A 22,334-nucleotide genomic window follows, 5' to 3' on the forward strand; every position below is an offset into this window, starting at 1 on the left:
TTCCTCCCTCCCTTTCCCCTGTCATTTGGCTTCTGCTCCTTTATAACCATCCCCCAAGTCATCAGACTGACTAGTTTGTTCCTCTTCTTGGAAGGTAGTCTTGGACAAATAGCCTCTGAACCAGGAAAGATGAAGAAAGGAGAAACAAGAAGGCTCTATACCAAGTTTTAGCTTTCCAAATGCTATAGAAAGTTTTATCTATACTGTTTCCCCTTTAGGCGGACACACACCCCCATAGGACAGCTGTTAACAGTTCATTTTTACTGTGTTACAAACACCCCAAATCTTAGTGGCCTAAACAACAACCATTTATTTATTATAACGCTATAATTCTGTGGGTCAGAATTTGGGCTGGGCTTACCTGGGCGGTTCTGCTCATCTAGGCGGGGCTTGGCTGATCTCTGCTGGGCTCACTTAAGCATCAGCCATTAGCTGCCAGGTAGATCAGCTGAGGGCAGACTGATCTAAAATGGCTCAGCTGGACGGTTTGTCTCTGCTCCACATGATCTCTCATCCTCCAGCAGGTTAGTCCAAAAGGGTTTCAAGAGCAGCAAGAGGGCACATTTCAGTACACAGGTGCTTCTCACTCTCTGCTAATGTTATATTTACAACTGTCCTGATGGCCAAAGCAATTCACATGACAAAGCACAGTGTGGCAGGCCCTACCAAGGGGCATGGACACAGGAAGGCAGGAATAAACTGGCACTATTACTGCAATCACCACAGCAGTCATCAGGAGTTCCTCATCTCAGAGGTGTCCAGCGCCAGCCCTGGAGGCAGCTCTGTGCAACTGGTTCTCAGTCCTGGTTGCCAAACCTAAAGGCCTCTGTTGAGACACAACTTATCTGACTTTTCTGTAGCATTTGATACTAGTATCTTCCCATTCCTGAAGTCCTCTTCTCTCTGGACCTCCGTTCACCATTCTCCTGATCCCATTCTGCCTTCTTCATCTTTCCTTTTGATCCTTCTACGACCCCTTCTTTAGTCTCTTAAATTTTTGCTTTTGGCTTATTGTAACCTCCATGTCCTAGTTTGCAAAACTTATTTCTCTTTTTGAAAATATAATCAAATTCTGTTCATTTATAGTTTTCTAGCACCTTCTCTCTTTTTCGAGATTTCACAGATGCTCACTGTTCTCTCAGGACCTGGAATGTAAATGCTCTGGAATAAAACACTTAAAATTCTATCAGAAAGGATGGGGGCTCCCCTGCACTGTACCCGCTCCATGGGCTACGGTCCCTTTAGGAATGTCCATTCAACTCTTTTCCATCCAAGTATTATTTCCTGGCAGAAGAGACTGGAGAAAAATTGTTCTGAAGCCATTCTGTTTTTTTCATGTCATTCATCAACATTACACCAACCAGGCCTGGCCTTTCCATGAGCCCCTGTAACATGGAAAACATACACACCCTTTCATTCATTTGCCCATTTTTTTATCTTTTTTTTTTTTTTTAAACATCTTTATTGAAGTATAATTGCCTTAAAATGGTGTGTTAGCTTCTGCTTTATAACAAAGTGAATCAGTTATACATATACAATATGTTCCCATATCTCTTCCCTCTTGCATCTCCCTCCCTCCCTCCCTCCCCATCCCACCCGTCTAGGTGGTCACAAAGCACCGAGCTGATCTCCCTGTGCTATGTGGCTGTTTCCCACTAGCTATCTATTTTACATTTGGTAGTGTATATATGTCCGTGACACTCTCTCACCCTGTCACATCTCACCCCACCCCCTCCCCATATCCTCAAGTCCATTCTCTAGTAGGTCTGTGTCTTTATTCCCGTCTTGCCACTAGGTTCTTCATGGCCTTTTTTTTTTTTTCCTTAGATTCCGTATATATGTGTTAGCATACTGTATTTGTTTTTCTCTTTCTGACTTACTTCACTCTGTATGACAGACTCTAACTCCATCCACCTCATTACAAATACCTCCATTTCATTTCTTTTTATGGCTGAGTAATATTCCATTATATATATGTACCACATCTTCTTTATCCATTCATCTGTCGATGGACATTTAGGTTGCTTCCATGTGCTGGCTATTGTAAATAGAGCTGCAATGAACATTTTGGTACATGACTCTTTTTGAACTATGGTTTTCTCAGGGTATATGCCCAGTAGTGGGATTGCTGGGTCGTATGGTAGTTCTATTTTTAGTTTTTTAAGGAACCTCCATACTGTTCTCCATAGTGGCTGTATCAATTTACATTCCCACCAACAGTGCAAGAGTGTTCCCTTTCCTCCACACCCTCTCCAGCATTTATTGTTTCTAGATTTTTTGATGATGGCCATTCTGACCGGTGTGAGATGATATCTCATTGTACTTTTGATTTGCATTTCTCTAATGGTTAATGATGTTGAGCATTCTTTCATGTGTCTGTTGGCAATCTGTATATCTTCTTTGGAGAAATGTCTATTTAGGTCTTCTGCCCATTTTTGGATTGGGTTGTTCGTTTTTTTGTTATTGAGCTGCATGAGCTGCTTGTAAATCTTGGAGATTAATCCTTTGTCAGTTGCTTCATTTGCAAATATTTTCTCCCATTCTGAGGGTTGTCTTTTGGTCTTGTCTATGGTTTCCTTTGCTGTGCAAAAGCTTTTAAGTTTCATTAGGTCCCATTTGTTTATTTGTGTTCTTATTTCCATTTCTCTGGGAGCTGGGTCAAAAAGAATCTTGCTGTGATGTATGTCATAGAGTGTTCTGCCTATGTTTTCCTCTAAGAGTTTGATAGTGTCTGGCCTTACACTTAGGTCTTTAATCCATTTTGAGTTTATTTTTGTGCATGGTGTCAGGGAGTGTTCTAATTTCATACTTTTACATGTATCCGTCCAATTTTCCCAGCACCACTTATTGAAGAGGCTGTCTTTTCTCCACTGTATTTGCTTGCCTCCTTTATCAAAGATAAGGTGACCATATGTGCGTGGGTTTATCTCTGGGCTTTCTATCCTGTTCCATTGATCTATATTTCTGTTTTTGTACCAGTACCAAACTGTCTTGATTACTGTAGCTTTGTAATATAGTCTGAAGTCAGGGAGCCTGATTCCCCCAGCTCCCTTTTTCGTTCTCAAGATTGCTTTGGCTATTCGGGGTCTTTTGTGTTTCCATACAAATTGTGAAATTTTTTGTTTTAGTTCTGTGAAAAATGCCAGTGGTAGTTTGATAGGGATTGCATTGAATCTGTAGATTGCTTTGGGTAGTAGAGTCATTTTCACAATGTTGATTCTTCCAATCCAGGAACATGGTATATCTCTCCATCTATTTGTATCATCTTTAATTTCTTTCATCAGTGTCTTATAATTTTCTGCGTACAGGTCTTTTGTCTCCTTAGGTAGGTTTATTCCTAGATATTTTATTCTTTTTGTTGCAATGGTAAACGGAAGTGTTTTCTTAATTTCACTTTCAGATTTTTCATCATTAGTGTATAGAAATGCAAGAGATTTCTGTGCATTAATTTTGTATCCTGCTACTTTACCAAATTCATTGATTAGCTCTAGGAGTTTTCTGGTGGCATCTTTAGGATTCTCTATGTATAGTATCATGTCATCTGCAAACAGTGACAGTTTTACTTCTTCTTTTCCAATTTGTATTCCTTTTATTTCTTTGTCTTCTCTGATTGCTGTGGCTAACACTTCCAAAACTATGTTGAATAATAGTGGTGAGAGTGGGCATCCTTGTCTTGTTCCTGATCTTAGTGGAAATGGTTTCAGTTTTTCACCATTGAGGACAATGTTGGCTGTGGGTTTGTCATATATGGCCTTTATTATGTTGAGGAAAGTTCCCTCTATGCCTACTTTCTGCAGCAGGGCTTTTATCATAAATGGGTGTTGAATTTTGTCGAAAGCTTTCTCTGCATCTATTGAGATGATCATATGGTTTTTCTCCTTCAATTTGTTAATATGGTGTATCACATTGATTGATTTGCGTATATTGAAGAATCCTTGCATTCCTGGGATAAACCCCACTTGATCATGGTGTATGATCCTTTTAATGTGCTGTTGGATTCTGTTTGCTAGTATTTTGTTGAGGATTTTTGCATCTATGTTCATCAGTGATATTGGCCTGTAGTTTTCTTTCTTTGTGACATCTTTGTCTGGTTTTGGTATCAGGGTGATGGTGGCCTTGTAGAATGAGTTTGGGAGTGTTCCTCCCTCTGCAATATTTTGGAAGAGTTTGAGAAGGATAGGTGTTAGCTCTTCTCTAAATGTTTGATAGAATTCACCTGTGAAGCCATCTGGTCCTGGGCTTTTGTTTGTTGGGAGGTTTTTAATCACAGTTTCAATTTCAGTGCTTGTGATTGGTCTGTTCATATTTTCTATTTCTTCCTGGTTCAGTCTTGGCAGTTTGTGCATTTCTAAGAATCTGTCCATTTCTTCCAGGTTGTCCATTTTATTGGCATAGAGTTGCTTGTAGTAATCCCTCATGATCTTTTGTATTTCTGCAGTGTCAGTGGTTACTTCTCCTTTTTCATTTCTCATTTGCCCATTTTTAATTTTTAACCCTTTGCTCTTTGTTGTTGGATTTTTGTTGTTGTTGTTGTTTTGGGTTTTGTTTGTGGCAAGCATGAGCTCATTTGGGACTCTAGACTGTCTCTGTCACACTTTTAATATTCCATCTTTGGTTATGGGACCTTCTTTTTATATTTTATGTCTCTCATCTGAGAGCTTCCTGTGCAAACTATGCCAGTTTCTTATATTACCTGGCCCTCTCCCATTTTTTTTTTTCTTTATAGCTTGTTGGGATCATCTGCAGCTGCACAGTTAGAATTACATTTTCAGAGCTTCTTACTTTCCTGAACTGTTTTCATCTTCCAGAGTCTCATGCCATGGAACTACACCTTATCCTTTTTGAACATTTCAATATTTACTCTCTCAAAGTCATACTCCTCTTTCTGGCTATCACTTGGTCCTTGTCTTCCAAGGGACTCATCACTTCTACCTGCCAATAAATTTCTCCTCAGGGTCAGAATTTGGTCCAGAGTAGCAATTCATGCCGTCAGAACCTCTATCCCCGGAAGATGAAATTGTCAGCAAGGCAAGACAAAAACCTTATCATATGCTCTGCTTTTGGCTGAATGAGACTTCTAGCAAGTGTGAGGAAGTTGAGGATCCCCATCAGCATGGGGACTGACCACTCCAAGTGGTTGTCAGATGAAAATAACCAGTGCATTCTTCAAAATAAAGTTGGGGACCCTTGCAATTCTCTCATTTGGCTCTACTTAGTAACTGCCTTGGTTCTGAGCCCTGGAAGACTTGAAACCATCTGGTCTCAGTGCTGAGAATTGCTCTTTTTTTGGACAACTCTTCTCAACATCTCTCCACTCTGAGACCAGGCATGTGCTCTTAGGTATATTAACAGATTACCAAATGATGCCAGCTAGAGATGGCCACAGGAGCATGAGCTGCCCAGCACATGGAAGGGAGAGCTCAGAACTTTTAGAGAAAAACACCTTTTCCTGCTCTCTTGCTTCTGCTGCAAAGACAGATTCTCTTTTCTGTGTCAAAAGTTGTAGAATCTCTTTCTCTGTTTTTTATTTAGAGGCATTTTCAAATGGCAGGTAATGAAGGAAGGTTAGTTACAGGTTTGGAATGTTTAGAAGAGAGTAACCACATATCTGTTCTACCTGCTCCTATTCTCTCCCCCTAATCTATTCTCAGATTCATCTTTTTGTCCCTAATGTCTTCCAATCTGCTTCTAGACTAACATTCTTAAAAGATGGCTTTCTCATGCCATGCTTCTCATGCTGGTCAGAATCTATCAATGGATTCTCAGGCTTGTAGGATAAAAGTCAGTGTCCGTAACCTGACATTCAAACCCTGCTATACCAATAAGTGAACAAAAGAACGATTACTTGTTGAGTATCTTATGGTGGACAATGGCATTTACATTAGTTCATTCAGTTCTCACAACAATCATGTGAAACAAGAATCATTAGCCCATTTCATAGATGGAGGGAACTTGGACCCACCACAAATTAAAAGATTGAACAAAAAGCCCACGGCCAATCAACGGTAGAGCCAAGAGTTCTCACTTTTGTTCCTCCTCACCCCACTGCCTCTCCCCTGCCCAAGTACAACTCCATCACTCCCGGACAAGAATCCTTTACTTCTTTTCATGCCTTGTTTACTCCACTTAGACCTTGCCTCTCCTTTGACTGTTCAAATCTTTCCTATCTTTCAAGACTTAGCCCAATTTCCACCTCCTCCACGATGTTACCTTTAGCTACCTGAGCCCCTGAATTCCCACTGTACTTAAAGTCTGTATTATGAGTTGCTGGATGCAACTCCCTAAGGGTGTAAACAGGTAAGTCTCCAAAGATGGGGTCCAAAACTTATGCAGCTACTGTGTCCCTTGTGGAACCTAGCAAAGAGGTAGGTGCAAAAGAGATTTGGAACATCATTGCATTGCACTGGATTGAATTAATTTTAATTGAATAATATAAGGAAATAGTTATAGAAGAGATCCCCTGAGGAGTTGAATTTCAGAATCTCAGATTTTCATTGGTTGAATCCCAAAATGTGTTAAAAGGCAACAATAACCACAATGGAATGGGGTGCTTTCACAAGTTACCTTATCCATATTGTCTTGCTAAATATGTCTTTGAATTATTTGTACCTCTTAGAGCAAGATCGGTGTGATTATTATGGTTGTAAGAAAAAGGATGCGCAAGATGACTGCGCCAGTGGTTTACTATGTCAATGTAAACCGGGGCTGCAGAGACCGAGACCACAGATCCCTCTGTGTGTTGGTAAGTGTTCCACCTGCTTCTAAATGTTCTTCGTGCCTCCTCCACTCTCTCCTTTTGCATTTGCAAAGTACACACTTTCCTGCTCAGGTTTCCATGTGCATTTCAGAGTCCGAGGGATGTGAATTTTGGCTTTAGTCCTGTGGGCCCGGATAGGGCCTTGGCTAAGAGCTGGTGAGGAGGCCCACATGCGACTTCACAGGGCGCACGTCAAGTGCAGAGCCACTGAGCACCTCGTTTTACCCAGAAAAAGCAACGTGAAAAAATTGTATTATGTGATGTGTCACTTTGGTGTTGAAGGGGTTGTTTCTGAAAATTACCCAGAAATCACTCTCTTTTGAAGCTTTGGGTCCAAAGTGTCCTGGTAACTGCAACACAGAGAACAAGAGGCAATGCCTAGTGAAGAACAGCGGGGAAGCTAAATGCGTGTGCCTCCCAGGCTACAAGGAAGATAATCGTGGGATCTGTCAACCGTAAGAGAAATCACTCCTTTTTCATCTTGTCATAGCTGAAGCTAGGCAAAAAGGATAGCGCTTGTCACATATGTGTGAGTTTAGGGTCTGGAAGTTGGTTCGCTGGCATAAGTTGGTAGGTACAGAGCATCACCATCACCACCATCATCATCATCATCAGTTTTTGAACATTCTCCGTGTGCTGGGAACCACAGCAGGTAATGCTTCTCATACAACAACAGTCAGGAATGTATTTATTCCCCATTTTCAGGTGAGGAAACTGAAGCTCGGAGAATATAAATGACATGTCCCCACTCACAGGGCAGCAAATAAATGGCCGAGCCAGGTGGTCTCGCAGCCCGAGGGGGTCCCACTAAGCTCCATGCCTCTGGGACTCGGCTTCGCCCAAACTGCTGAATCCTCCTGGCGCTCAGAAGATGGAGCGTTCAGTTGCTAGCAAATGGAACCACATGGGATTGTGTACCCCCTCAACCTTCCAGAGTGCCATGAAAGGCGCTCACCTGGAAGAATGGGAGCGTAAGGAAGAAAAGAGAAAGAGGAGACAGAACGGGGAGGAGAGAATGAAAGAAAGATGCAAGGAAGACATGGAGGTTGGGTGGGAACTCTGACCTGCTCCCACAAGGCTCCTTACCATGGTCTCCTACTCCTTGTATTTTAGGTGTGCGTTTGGCTACAGCGGAGTTGATTGTGAAGACTGTGAGTAAAAGAGTCTTGCTTTGTTAATAAGCTTCTAAGAAACAGACATTGACCACATTCAAAATTCTGTCCAGTTCCCCAAAGTCTCTGGCTTGTTTCATAAAGAGAGAGAAAATCTACCTGGAGTTTGTCTTCTGGGTCAGGCCACGCCATGCTCACACTTAGGTTGTGGGCAGAGCCTCTCTGATATGGGAAATAATAGAACTCAGCCCAAGAGGTGGGCTGGTGCCTCTGGACTTGTCCCAGGCCAAAGAAGGTTGTCCCAACATTATATTCATTTCCTACATTAGATTAAATATGCACTGTCTGCTACTAAAAAGGATAAAGACCAGTATATTCCAAAAATGTTTATGTTCACAGTAGAGCAGAACTAGAAACCAGACGTTCAAATACTCAAATCATCTTTTTGTCTCAGAGCTATTTACTAATTTGGGATGTGTTGTCATAAATTCAGTTGCTTGGTTCCCCCCCAGACCCTACCCCCACCAGATTGGAACAATACTAACTGTATATTTTAAATGATTTCATATTTTAAATTTTATATAATGAACTAAAAGATCAATGATCCAAGATGAAGGGAGTATTCCTGTTAGCCTCCCAGCCAGCCACAAAGTTAGTGATAAGAAATGCTTTTAATTTCTACTGTATTTTGTTGTGAGGCTGGGTTTGCTAAGTCATTTCTTTCTTCTGGGCTTTCAGTGTCTACACCTATAAAATGAGAAGTTTGGATCAGCTAACCTTTGAGGTTTTTTCCAGACTTAATGGTCGATGGCCCCTTGCATCCTGGTTAGAGGTGGCATATATGGCAGTCATGTAGCAGAAAGAATCAAAGGGATCTAGAGCAGCACTGTCCAATAGAAATGTAACACGAGCTTCAGATTTAATTTCAGATTTTAAAAGCTCTAAGTAAAATTTAAAAAGTAAAGAGGAATAGGTGAAATTGATTTTAATAACATTTTATTTCACTCAACATATAGAAAATAATATTTCAATAGGCAATCAATACAAGGATGATTAATGAGATATTTTACATTTTTTTCATACTATGTGTTTGAAATCTGCTGTGTATGTTAAAATTGCACTTACATGCCACCCCATAGCCATATTTCAAGTGCTCAAGAGTGTTAAACAAGCAGATCTAGAGGAGAGTGGGTGGTAATGAACCTCCAGACTCTTCCCTCATCAATTCCATCAAGCTCCTCTGTTAGTGACAAATTTAACTCCAACCTAGTTCCCCTAGTTTATCAGCAAAGTCCGTTATGGCAGGCAGGCAAAGACAGCAGAGGTAAGGAGGTAGTGTGGACCTCTGATGAGATCTCACCCCCCACAAAGCCCAGGAAGGTCCTGCCACCATGGCCTCCTCTGTGCTTATGGACTTCTTTTATCTGGCAAGGTTGTCTCTTTTGATTGGGTTCTGAAGACACAGTTGGGGGTGGGCAGACATAGGGCTAAAGGAGGTGAGCCACCCACCCATCCTGGTCCTGGAAGAGGGTCAGAAACCAGAGCCCAATTGTCCTCTTGGCCAGGAACCACTGGGAACACACGTACCTGTGCAGTAGACAGTGGGAGTCTGCTTGGGGGAAGCCGTTCCTACTCTTCTCTTTTCCCTTTCAGCATTTCAGCTGATCCTCACGATCGTGGGCACCATTGCTGGCATCCTCATTCTCGGCATGGTGATTGCACTCATCTTCTCAGTGAGGTACGGGGTGAAGTGTCCCTTTCCTGGGGCACAGTGCCACTGGCATTACACTCTGGTTTCCAAACACGCCCAGCCTTTCCTGGGCAAGAGAAGAAAAATAGGGTGAGGCCTCTGTAATACCATTGCCCTTTTTGTCTTACCTGAATTTTCTTCTGATTCTATAAGCCACACATGATCACTGAAGAAAACAGAAAATGTGTAAAGGAGCAGACTAAAAAGTCACCCACAAAACCCACCACCTTGAAGCAACCAACATTTTGGCATACATCCTTCCAGGTTTTTTGCTACTTTTTAAAATGATGTTATATATGTAATTTAGTATCTTTTGTGCTTTAAAAATTTTTTTGTTGAGGTTTGTTTTTGCTTAATACTATAAAGTGACATAGCAACCATTTTCTGCTGTCATTAAAAACTCTTTTGGGAGTTCAGGGTTTTTTTTTTTTGAGCACAAGCCACCCATTCTCCTTGCTTGGCCCTGCAATAAACCTTTATCTGCTCAAAAACAAAACAAAACAAAACAAAACAAAACACTCTTTTGTTAGCAGTATTTAACTCCACTGATGTTGTCAGATATAATTTTCATTAAGTCACTCCCCTGCCCAGGACCTCGCTGCAAATAGCCTAACGTCCACCTCAACTGAGCCGCCTGGGTTTTAAGTAGAAACGTTATCTCTGCATGGCCTTTTCTCCGCTTGTGCCTTAAGTGACCTTCTTAAAAACTTAAGTAGGGTCCATTCATTTATTCTACAAACATTTAGATAAAGTTCCCTCCATTAATAGAGATGGAATACTATCATCTACTCCATTCTAAATGTGCCAAGTGAGGAACCACTCTGATTTTTAAAAAAGCTACTTTTTGAAAATTACCTTTAGCTAATATCTTATATTTTGGCAAAATAGGTTTTTTTGCACTGTAATGTGAGAGGATAGAGTTTACATTCCTAAAATATTTTGTTTCTTTTTTTTTCTTCTTTTACTCCATTTTGATATTAACTCTTCCCCAGAGACTTGATTATAAGGATGCCAAGCTGGGAACTGAGAACACGACTTCCCCTTTTCCAGGGGTGGGGGTATGGGGGACAGGACATTCGACTCTGGAGCAAGGCTGCTTCCTCCACAGTGGACCGGCTCACCGCCCCAGTCTCCAGGGTCCTCAGGGACTGTGATAGATCTTGTGCCCCTTGAGAGCCTCGGTTCTCAGTTCCCCTTCCTGCTGCAGAGCCCCGTTTGCTCTTTGCTCAGCCACAGATTCATGACTCTTGGGAGCTCTCCAGGAATTATAATTTCTTGCCCATTCCAAAGGGAAGGAAGCCTCTTGTCAGTTACCTTAGATGGGAGTGCTGTCACAGGGCAGGAACTCAGTGGCGGGCTGCGCTGACCATCAGGGTCACCAGGTGAGTGGGTCTTCCTTTCTGACATTCCAGTGTCTGAAAGTCACCCGAGAACTGCCCTGTGGCCATAATGGATGCCTCTGGCCCCACTACCCATATTCTAACAGGGCAGGACTGTCGCTGCAGGCCAGAAGGAGAGAAGGGTCATGATCAGAGTTAATTGGGGGACAGGTGCCTCCCTCACCTGCAAGTCCTCCCACTTGGCTTTGAATGCTTACACTTGAGGTCCTTGAGGGCCCACAGAACAACCTGGGAAACTCCTATTTCTCCTTAAGACCTTTATGCCTTGAACTCATTTTATTCACTGAGGTGCTTCTGTAGACATTGACTTTGCCTGAATGAAAAATTGTATCACAAATCATCTTTTCTTTGACTTTTATTATCATTTCCATAAATAATGCAAAGGCACACTGAAAAATTCTAACATTATTAGCAAAATGTAAATGGGACTGGAGGAATTAGATGGTAATGTTGGATCAGGGTTAACATTCTGGTTTTGATGGTTACATGGAGCTTATGAGGAGACTTAGGGAATCTACACTGAATGAAGTAATGAAGTATTACCAGTAATGGACATCAGGTCTGCAGCTTATTCTTAAATGGTTCAGAGATGTTAACAGTCGGGGAATCTGGGTGATAGATGTATGGGAGCTCTGTGTAATTTTTTTTTTTTCATAACTTACATGTAAATTTGAAATTATTTCAAACATTTAAAACATTTTGAAGAAAGAATATTAACATTTGCTTCAAGGAACTTGCCGCCATTGTCAGATCCTAATTCCTGTTACTGATTACAGATCAAAGAACAAAAGCAGGAATGCGGAAGGAGAGAACTTGATTGAGAACGATTTTCGAAATCTGAAACTGCGGGAGACCGGCTTTAGCAATCTAGGAGCAGATGGGAGCATATTCCCTAAGATCAGGGTGAACCTACCCAAAGAGAGTCAGCCACAGAATCCCTACATAGTCCAGGGTGGTCTACCCCGCGCAGACTATTAGGTGAGTCTTTGCATGCTTTCTGTTTGCCTTTGCAGAGTGAAATTTCCCAGGGCCGACTTGGGACCTGACTGTTGTATCATCAGCAGCCCTGGCTGCCCAGTAGACTTTTTTTTTTTAATCGAAAGCTATTGAAAATAGCCACCACTTGGTCCCTAACACTGACCATCTATGTGACTTTAGACACACCACTTAATTTCTCTATTCATCTATTTCCTCAGCTATAAAAAAGGAAGCTTAATTCAGATGCCCTTAAGGTCTCCTTAAATTATATGTTTCTTGGGATACAACTCCAGTGGTTGTGATGACAATTCCCAGACTGAAGGGCCTAGGACGTAGGTCAGGCCTGGGGAGGACTGTTGGATGTAAACATGGTTCTGTTTACATGGATCCTTTCCAGCCAGCCCACATGAAGGCAAATCTCTCCTTTCCTCCCCGCCCCGCCCCAGACCACAAGGCCACCCTATCAATTTCTAAAGCGACAAGGCAAGCGAGGCTGATAATATTTTCTTTCCCTTGGGAGGACTCTCAAGGCAAGTAGCTTGTCCTTGTTAGATTTGTTTTGGAGTATCGTAGCTGGCATTGCTCAGTGTGACCAAATGAAATGCTGAAAGGAGAAAGCCTGTCAGAGAGGACTCCCTCGGGGAGGAGTGACAAGACAGAAGGAAGAGGAAAAGTGGCCAGAGAAGAGAGAGGGGGAAGAAGAGAGGAAAGGAGAGAAATGACTTGTTTAAAAGAGGAAGAGTGGGGAGAAAGGGAAAGAAGGAGAGGTGAGGTATCCCCAGGAGAGAAGAAAAATAAAGAGGCTGAAAGAGAAGGGGGACCCGGGAGGGTGGTAGAGGGGCCGGGGAAGGGGAGAACAGTATCCCCACTCCCTGTGTGCGAGCTTTGCTTCTGCAGGCGGCCCAGGTGAGCGGGTCATCCTTTGCCGATCTTAACGCACTTTGAATATTCTGGGAAAATCTGACTTATTTTTCGTTTGAAATCCCACGGTTGATTTTACATATCAAGTTTCCTTCAGTCATGGAATCTAAGTGTGCCATGCATGCACGAAGGGATGACTTGCACAAAATGCGCCATGTAGGGTCGGACACAGGGTCTAGCCAGCAAGAGCCGAGAATGGACCTCCCTTTGGTGCTACCTGAGGTGAACCTTAACCATGGAACTCATTTCAAACCTCCCTTTCCCCACAGTGGGGCCCTTACTTCAAGTATAACCTCTGAAGAAAGCTCTTTAGTGGCTGAGCAGGCATGGGATTTAGAATCGGACAGACCTGTGTTCACAGCCTGGCCCTTCCTGCTACGAGCTGTGTGATCTCAGACAAGTTATTTGACTTCTCTGGGTTTGTTTTCTCATCTGTGAAATGGTTAAAATGAAGCCTACCTCAGAGGGTAAAGATCAAATAAGTCAAAATGCATAAAGAACACAGCACGATGGGTTCTAATTTGAATAATAGTATTCAAATTGTGTTAATTACAGTAATGTTAATCATTTATGAATCTAAATTTTCTCATATGTTTCTGTTGGAATACTTCTTTTCTAAGGGTTTTTCCCCCTCTCTTTCTCTCTCTCTCGTTTTGTCTAGAACGGTAAAAATTTGGAACCATCCACCCCTCAACCCAACATATGAGCTTTTATTTTGAGTGTTTCAAAGACTGATGGAGAAGGGAGCAGCCATGAAGATCTGGCCTTTGGTATTTCCCTTCCATCCAGCCTCTCTGAATGGGAGTTGTGACTGTTTGCAATGAATACAGCTTGTTTGCTAACTAAGTACCTATGAAATTAAATGCACATAGATGCTATTAGTAAGCACCTATACTTAAGATAGTTGATTTACTCCAATCAGTACAATGGTTAGGTTTGTTTTTCCTGGCCGTGCAACAGTAATCATTCTGTCTATCTAGAGGGAAGCTCCCCAGGATTTTTCACTCCTGAAAGAGTCTAGAAGACTGTTGCTTTGAGTTGATACCCTGTAGATAATTGACGTATTCTGGGAGACTCTTACACATCAGCTGTGGACGTCCCAGGAGATGGGAGGAGATCCCATCCTTGAAGATGCTCAGGTTCATTCTCTGGCAAGTTAAAACAAGGAAGCTGGGGCTTCCCTGGTGGCGCAGTGGTTAAGAATCCGCCTGCCAATGCAGGGGACACGGGTTCAAGCCCTGGCCCGGGAAGATCCCACATGCCGCGGAGCAACTAAGCCCGTGCGCCACAACTAATGAAGCCCGCGCGCCTAGAGCCCATGCTCCTCAACGAGAGAAGCCACCGCAATGAGAAGCCCACGCACCACAACGAAGAGTGGCCCCCGCTCACTGCAACTAGAGAAAGCCTGTGCACAGCAACGGAGACCCAACACAGCCAAAAATGAAAATAAAAAATAAATAAATTTAAAAAAAAAAGAAGTGGTGTGTTACACTTTATGTCAAAAGAATGGTATTTTAAAAAAAGAAAAAAAACAGGGAAGCTGCTTCTTTTCCTCAAATGTAGGGATTTCATTACCCTTGAACTGCCAGGAGCTTGTGACCTGGGCTCAAATCAAGAGGACAGATAAAAAGAGACAGGTCTCTTAGCTTTTTGGGAGCAGTTACTGGCAACCCAGGGCCTTCTTAATGTCAACTGGAAGGCCTGAACTAGAAATGTCCTCTGCGGGGGTACATTCTAGAGGTTTTGAAATGCCGGTAGGTAGGGGAGTCAGTGGGGACAAATGTGACCAGGAGTAGGAGGAACAGAAGTAGAAGGAAGCTGGGCTGGTAGGCTGAGTAAGGGAGAAGGTTCCCAGGGCCCGCCTTCATCCTCAATGAGCAAATGGGCATTTCCTCTAATTCATGCCCTACCCAAGATTTAGAACCTAGGAGAGGATGTGAAGACAAACCCCCAGAGCAAGAGCTTGAAGTCACTTTGAAATTGTAGACATTCTGACTGGCTGATGGTGAGAGAGGGAGCTTGTGCTCTGGATCCAAATGTTCAGCCTCGTGATACAGACTCCAGAGGTATTCCACCAAAACCTCAGCCTTCCCTGGGGACAGAGCCTTAGCCGTGGTCACTGACACACACACAGCCAAGAATGGGGGCAGCACCTCCAGCACAGCTTTCTTTAATGTTAGTAGTTTCCTTGTTTATGTCTAATATCTGGTCTTTTGCAAGTTATTGTTATTTGTTGTTGTTATTATTATTTGTTCTTGACTGTTAACTATAAACAGTAACAAATAAAGTGTCTTTAATAGATGGTGTTCTCCCTTGTGTTTGGGACTTTGGGTGATGCACATAGCAGTTAAATTTCACTTTCAATAGCAAACATGACACATGGTAAACCGAATTGATTAACATCTGCTCATTAGGGGCTGTTGGATTACCCAAGGTAATTTTTTTTTATCATGGAATAGACATTTTTGGCTGCTTCCCCATGCATATCCCACAACTCTTCCATTATGAAGCAACCAAGCATTTTGGGTGGGATTGATCCAACCCCTAGCTCCAAATGTAGGCCTTGGTTGGCCCAAGCCAATCAGCGGAATCCCATGCCCTCTTGCCACAGTGATTGACTTAGCAAGCACATGGCACAAGTGGATACGATTAGAATAAATCTCAAATGTTGGTAGGAGGCTTGGAGGAGGAGAAACTCGTTGTCCTGGAGAGTGGGGTTGAGGATGTGAGGCCTCGAACTGCTTCAGTTTTGCTGAGCTGACACATAGAGGAGGGCAAAGCTGAGAGAACCATGGAAAAATGGAGCTGGTGCTCTGATCAGACCATCCCTGAAGGCTCTGGACTTTACTGTTAAGACAGTTTGAGTAGTTGCTTCTGTTTTTGCAGGTGAGAGCATCCTCACTGATACAGCTTGTGATTACTCTTGTGTTCTCAAGGCTAGCTGGTGAACGTAATAAAAGAAACTCGTATGACCTATTAATGCCCACAGTAAAAATATTAGTCAGCAATCAATAGGTTAACAGAATTAATGAAGACATAACTTAAAATTGGCTGACCACTGTAACTTGACATCACAGACTCTAGTTCTGACCTGCATGTTACCTTCTTTACATTTGAAGATGATTCTGGACTTAGCGCTAAAAGTAGGCTATTTGAACCTCTTTTCTTTTTTCTTTCTTTTTTTAAAAAAAATATTTATTTATTTATTTATTTGGTTGCACCGGGTCTTAGTTGCAGCAGGTGGGCTCCTTAGTTGCGGCAGGTGGGTTCCTTAGTTGCGGCTCACTGGCTCCTTAGCTGTGGCCTGCGAACTTTTAGTTGTAGCATGCCTGTGGGATCTAGTTCCCTGACCAGGGATCAAACCCGGGCCCCCTGCATTGGGAGCGCAGTGTCTTATCCACGGCGCCTCCAGGGAAGTCCCTGAACCTCTTTTCTAAAGAGTCCCTCCTCTCTCGTGCCCCTCTGCACTACACCATGTCAGTTTCCGTCACTCCTCAAAGGTCCTGGGCCATACAAAACTCTGGGCTTCATGGACCAGAGTACATCCATTCTTGGGAGAATTTCATTGCTATTGTTTGAATAAAAATAATGCTCCAAATATTTATATGTGTAATATTTATGAAAATGGCTTTTGCCTCCAAAGTTGCTTTTGATCTTACATAATAGGACGTGTAATTCATTTGCTTCCGCTCACTGAGACCTTTGCAAAGGTTTTCTAACTGACTGTCCTGCAACCTTGGAGGGCTGTCAGAATGAACTTTCTAAGATGTGAATCTGATCATGACACTCCCTTGCTTAAGGCTCTCAGGGGTTCTCCACTGAGAGAATCAAGCTCAGAGATTCAAGCCAGACTCCTTGTGGCTCAAGTGCTCCAGAGTTGCCTCTCCTCCCCCGTCCCCATCCCCCCACCCCCCGCAGTGCACTAACACTGGCATACCTGCTGTTCCCTGAACATGCCACCTCCTCCTACTGCCATTTTTTTCTGAATTTTTGAATTCATTTTATTTTATTTTTTTTTATACAGCAGGTTCTTATTAGTTATCTATTTTATACTACCTCCATTTTTTTGCCTGTGCTGTGCCCTGCACTTGAAATGCCCCTTTCCTTCAACTGCCTAATAAACATCTCCAACTGTCTAGATCAGCTAAAACACCATCTCTTCTGACCAGCTTTTTTGAATCCTCCCCTTCTCCACACAGCCCTCTCAAGCAGAAGTATCGCCTCTCTCATGTCAGCCGGGTCCTGGAACTCATTTCCCTGGTAAAGAGGTCCTGCATGGTAAGTCTGTGTTTCCTTCTCACCCAGCACAATGCCTGGCATAGAATATTAAATAGTTATGAAACAGTATAAAGCGGGACTCTTCCAGCTCAATCATGAAGGGTATGTTCATTATCTTGATGGTGGTGAAGGTTACCACGGGTATAGCAAAACTTAAATTACAAACGTTACATATGTACAGTTTATTGTATATATACCTCAATTGAGCTCTTTTTGTTTTTTTTTTTAAGTGGGGTGTGGACACTCCTGCGGGAGCCTCTCTGACCTTGAGGGAGGCATCCTCTGATCACTGCCCTCAGACAGCACAGGAGCACATACATATTCTGCTGATCTCTGCTTCAGCCTGAAGGCTCTCTGAGGTCAGCGTTGGGTAAAACCAGCTGGGGATGGACCATTGCCCCGACAGCAGCAGGTCTCGGCTGTACACTGGAGTCACTGGAGAAGGTTTAAAAATCACTGATGCCTGGGTCCCATCCCAGAGCACTTCATTGGTCTAGAGCATCCGGCTGGGTTAAGCTCCGCAAGTGATTCGAATGTGCAGGGGAGTTTGAGAATCACTACTCTCGACCAGCGGTTTGGCTCCTTGAGGTCAAGCCCCAGATCACATCATTTCCCATTCCTTCCCCAGAGATTCTAGAAACCAGGAATCTATTATGCATAAGAAGCTTCAGTGGTCTCTGAGCTTCCTTATGGAGGAGGAGGTCAATCGTCCAGGTGGCATCAACACCAAAACAGCTTGAAACTTAAATCTTTGGGGCAATTTTACCCCTGAACTACCCACCACCCTCTTCCTTCTTCCTAGCTGCTGGGCAAATTCTGCAGCCAGTAGGTGGTGCTGTCTCCTATGGCTTGCAAAAACCCAACTTCCGGTGGGACAGCTGTTTTAAAAGCCTTGTTGGAAATCATTCACTTTTAATGCAACAATTCTAAACAATTCCCCTTTGACTTTTTCTTGGTCTCTTCATTCCTTGCTCTTGTGCCCGGGAAACATGAATGTTATCAGTTCACTCTTGTTGCACATTTGCATAATTTTTACTGGATCATTAGAATCATACATTGTTTCTTTCCAGTGGTCCTATAATAACTTAAGAATTGAAGTAATGTTAATGTCATCTTAATGATGCATAAAATTTGGTACAATTATTCAGATAATCAATGTTTTATTTAATGGCTTTCCAAAATAAAAAAGAAGATAAATCAATTTGCATTGAAAAATTCATCATTTTAGGTTTAAAAAAAAATGCCACCAGTGGGAGATTTCTGTCTTTCATCAGCTTTTATGAGGTGAGCAAGGTCTGGCTGGATTTTTTAGAGAATGAGGTTGGGAAGAGCCCTGGAGCACTGTATGGGGAACTTTTCTTCAACCTCCAGGTTGTGACATGTGTGCACTTTTATTCAAAGACAAAGCTTGGGGCAAACCATCAAAGGCTTCATTATTCCTGCAGGCTCAGTAACATTTTCTGAGCCCACAATCAGAACATGTGGTCTAATAAGAGAATTCTCTCCTGCTTCCAGATGAGAGCCAGTTTGAAAAAACAACAATAATAATAGTCAATATATTATGGAGTATTTAATATAGGCCAGGCACAATTCTTCCTTTCATTCTCACAATAATTGTGAAGTAATACTCTTATTACCCTTGTTCAATAGTTGGGGAGATAGAGGCAAGAAACTTGCCCAAAGTTTTGTGGGTAGTAATTAGCACAGCTCTCTGTCATTTAATGCCAAAATATTAACATATGTAGGATATTTCAATGGTTCGTAGAGACTATGAGACGTATATTTGAAACTGAGAGCGTCCTATATTTACTAGGCCTGGGGCCAGATACAAACAGATCTTCCTGGAGTGTATAGCTTAATGGGCCTTTATTACCAAAAATGAAAAATTCTGTCCTTATGTAATTGTTCAGATTTCAGAACATATTCTCTCCGTTAAAGTAATTCATCTAAAATCATCTGCAAAATGCCTGCTGTGCATTACTGATGGCCCCAGCTGTAGCTGTGGCTTCCCTCTCTGTTTGGGTGTGGGGCCTCCAGTTTCTCGCTAATGAAAAGTCTCTCCATTCTCTCTCGGCCCAGCTGTGGTATCCTGCCCATATGTGGTGACAGAGGAGTCTTTGAGGCTTCTTTCCTTATGCTGGAAACCATAACCTCCTGACAGGGTCCAAGGCCCCGCTGGGTTGACACTGAACACCTCCAACCCCCACCCCTGCTTAGTACCACCTTTATCAGCCAGTCCTTCTCTGCTCCTGAGCTTCTGGAGAAAAACCCTCTGTCTTATTTCTCTGGTATGTAGAAGGTCCTCAACAAAACAAGAAAGAATGAAGGCCCTATTTCAGTGAAGTAACATCCTCGAGCAAGGAATATCCTGGACTATGGAAGCAAAGAATAGATTTAGGGCAAAACAAGAGGAGAAGTCTCTGGATTATAATAGGGTCGATTGTCCAAATGTCTATTTGTAATGACACCTCTGAAGTATTTTTTTTTTTTTAAGCTTAGTCCATAACAGAAAGCCTCTCTTAGCCAGCCCTAACTACCAGCTTTACCATTTTCTTGAGAGGAATTAACTTATACAATACCCTCTAAATTGTACGTAATTCTTATTCCATAATAGAATGTCTATCATTTTAAACTAATCTTTTAAAATTTTCTATTGTTATTATTCTAAGTCTCAAGCTTAAAACAAAACGCACACCTCAAAAGGGTCAACACAAGTAGACATTTGGACAGTGGACTGCATTATAGTCCAGAGACGTCTATTCTTGCTCCTGGGTGCTCCTCATGAGCCCTCTGCTCTCCTCTAAGTGGTGATCCAGGCTCCTTCCTGCTACGGCTTCCTCATTTTGAACATGTTTCCCAAGGTCACACTGTACTCATCCGCATCAATCTACTGGAAAGGGAAAAAGCATGGAGGATCATGCAAGAGAGATTTTTATGGGTCAGGTCTGGTGTTAATACCTCTCATTTTTTCCCACAGCACATTGGCTTAGAACCTAGTCACATAACTACACCCAACACACCCAGGGAGACAGAAGAATATAGGAGAGCTCCATGTCCAGGAAGACCAGGAAATGGGTGCTTTGTGAACAGCTATCCCGTCTCTGTTCCTCTCCCTCCCTCTACCTTACAACATTATCTCACCCTTCAAGATCCTGCATAAATATCACAATTCCATCCTTAACCTAGAGCAGTATCTAGCACAGAGTATACACTCAATAAATATTTGTTTAAAAAATGAGGCATTCCACAAATACTTTTTTAAAATTTATTTTATTGAAGTATAGTTGATTTACAAAGTTGGGTTAGTTTCTGCTGTACAGCAAAGTGATTCAGTTATACATATACATATATATTCTTTTTCATATTCTTTTCCATTATGGTTTGTTACAGGATATTGAATATATTACTAGTTCCCTATGCTATACAGTAGGACCTTGTTGTTTATCCCACAGATACTTAAGTGCCTACTCTCTTAATTCTCAATTAAGTCAGAGAGTCAGTTGTGCCATAAGCAAGTAATTTCAATTCAACTCATCTGATAGAGCGAGGACCAAGCCGTTTGAGAACATGGAGGAAAACGTTCTATGAACATCAGTTCTGGAAGGCTTGAGCTGGGTATGGAAAGAGGAGTCAAGTTTACTAGCTGGAAAGAGCAGGAACATGACCAACTATGGAGAAGAAACACGATGTGCAAAGGTGGGAATGTGGTTGTGAGGGCGGGTGTCGGGGCCAGGCTCTGAAGGGCCTTGTGTGTTGCATAATCATCTGATTCCTGGTGTGCTGATCTTTCAGTTATACCAACTATGTGCCCTACCTGCTTTTTCTGAAGAGAAGGCTGAACAACTATACCTAATAAGGCATTCACTCAGGTCCTGCCTTCTTGTGTGGAGACAATTGCAATGCCCTCCCTGGTCTCTTTGGAAGGAGGGAGCCCAGCTACCTCAAGTTATAGTTTGCAGGCATCCTGCTTTGGGTCTGGCTTGGCTTTGTCCTTCAGCTGCATTTGGAAAACATGATTTGGGTGCCCTAGTCTGGGGAGTCACAGATCTCCACAGCTAACTACACTTCAGCCTATTGACCTAAGGGTAAAAGGCCCTGTGTTTGCTGTTAATTGTGGTTTGGGGATGAATGTTACAAGGGTAGCTATAAAGCATGGGGCTCCATGTAATGAAAGGTCCGCTGTCCCCCTGGATGGCCACCCTGTATAACATAACATGGCTCAGAAGAATAGTGGGTCAAAGCTGTCACCCTAAGAAATCAGGTGGGGACCCAATTTAGGAAGTACAAGGCAGATTCAATAAATAGTTATTGAATGCCTACTGTGTGCCAGGTATTTTCAGATGTATTTGCTAATTTAACTTGCATGTAAATATTTTCTGAAATGATCACAAATAAGCCCAATTATGAGGTAACATTGCACTTTCGAAAATATTAAGATATATTTCTTTTAAGTACACTCGAATTAAGTCTATGTCATAGTCATAGTGAAGATCAGAGTTCCATTCAAAATGAGGCAGCTGTGATAGAACAGAAAGAACTGTGGACCTTGGAGTCAGGAGATCTTGGCTCTATCACTTATCCCTTCTCTGAGCCCCAGTGTCCAAATGGGGAGAATGAGGTATGTTTTACAGCATTGATTTGTACTGTAAATACCTGACTGAGCTATAAATACCTGGCTGGGCTCCATTCTCTCTGAGTGTGGGGACTTTTTGAGCTGTGCTTGTCTTTGTGAGGAACGTGGAAACTCTACTCCTAGAGTTATTACAAAATATGATGGCTTCTAAGCTGGGGAGGGGCCTACACCTGAGCAACGAGGCTCTTAGCTCCTGCACCTGAGCTGACTGCTATGCTAGACTGAGAGCAGAGCTCCCATGAGATGAACTCTCAATGCTGCCAGGCTGGCCAGCTGTGGTTCCTCCCTACATTGTCTTGACTTTTAAAGCCAAGTGTGGCCTCTAGAAGGCTTGTGAGTCTGAATATTGAGTTGACCCTCGGAGGAACCTCTGGTGGGTACTGCAGGCATCATGTTTTATTGTATCATCTCTGAAATGTTGGAGCAGATAGTGGCCTATCTCCAGTGAGGCTGGGGAAGCGGAAACTACCAAAGAAGGAACTTGGGTTACATGGAATGAAGAACT

At 42.6% G+C, this 22,334-nt stretch overlaps 1 protein-coding gene across 1 annotated transcript in view; it reads left to right on the plus strand.

Moving 5' to 3' along the window:
* Positions 1–14,318, plus strand: part of LOC137765907 (mucin-13-like) — a 51,046-nt gene extending 36,728 nt beyond the window's left edge. The window contains exons 9-14 of the mRNA XM_068545659.1: positions 6,617–6,742; positions 7,083–7,212; positions 7,871–7,908; positions 9,523–9,607; positions 11,796–11,997; positions 13,580–14,318. Coding sequence (XP_068401760.1) covers positions 6,617–6,742; positions 7,083–7,212; positions 7,871–7,908; positions 9,523–9,607; positions 11,796–11,997 — 581 coding nt within the window. The 3' untranslated portion in view covers positions 13,580–14,318. The remainder of the gene's footprint in view (positions 1–6,616; positions 6,743–7,082; positions 7,213–7,870; positions 7,909–9,522; positions 9,608–11,795; positions 11,998–13,579) is intronic.
* The last annotated feature ends 8,016 nt before the right edge of the window (positions 14,319–22,334 follow it).

This window comes from Eschrichtius robustus, chromosome 6 (genome assembly GCF_028021215.1).
Source record: "Eschrichtius robustus isolate mEscRob2 chromosome 6, mEscRob2.pri, whole genome shotgun sequence".
NCBI classification, from domain to species: Eukaryota; Metazoa; Chordata; class Mammalia; order Artiodactyla; family Eschrichtiidae; genus Eschrichtius; species Eschrichtius robustus.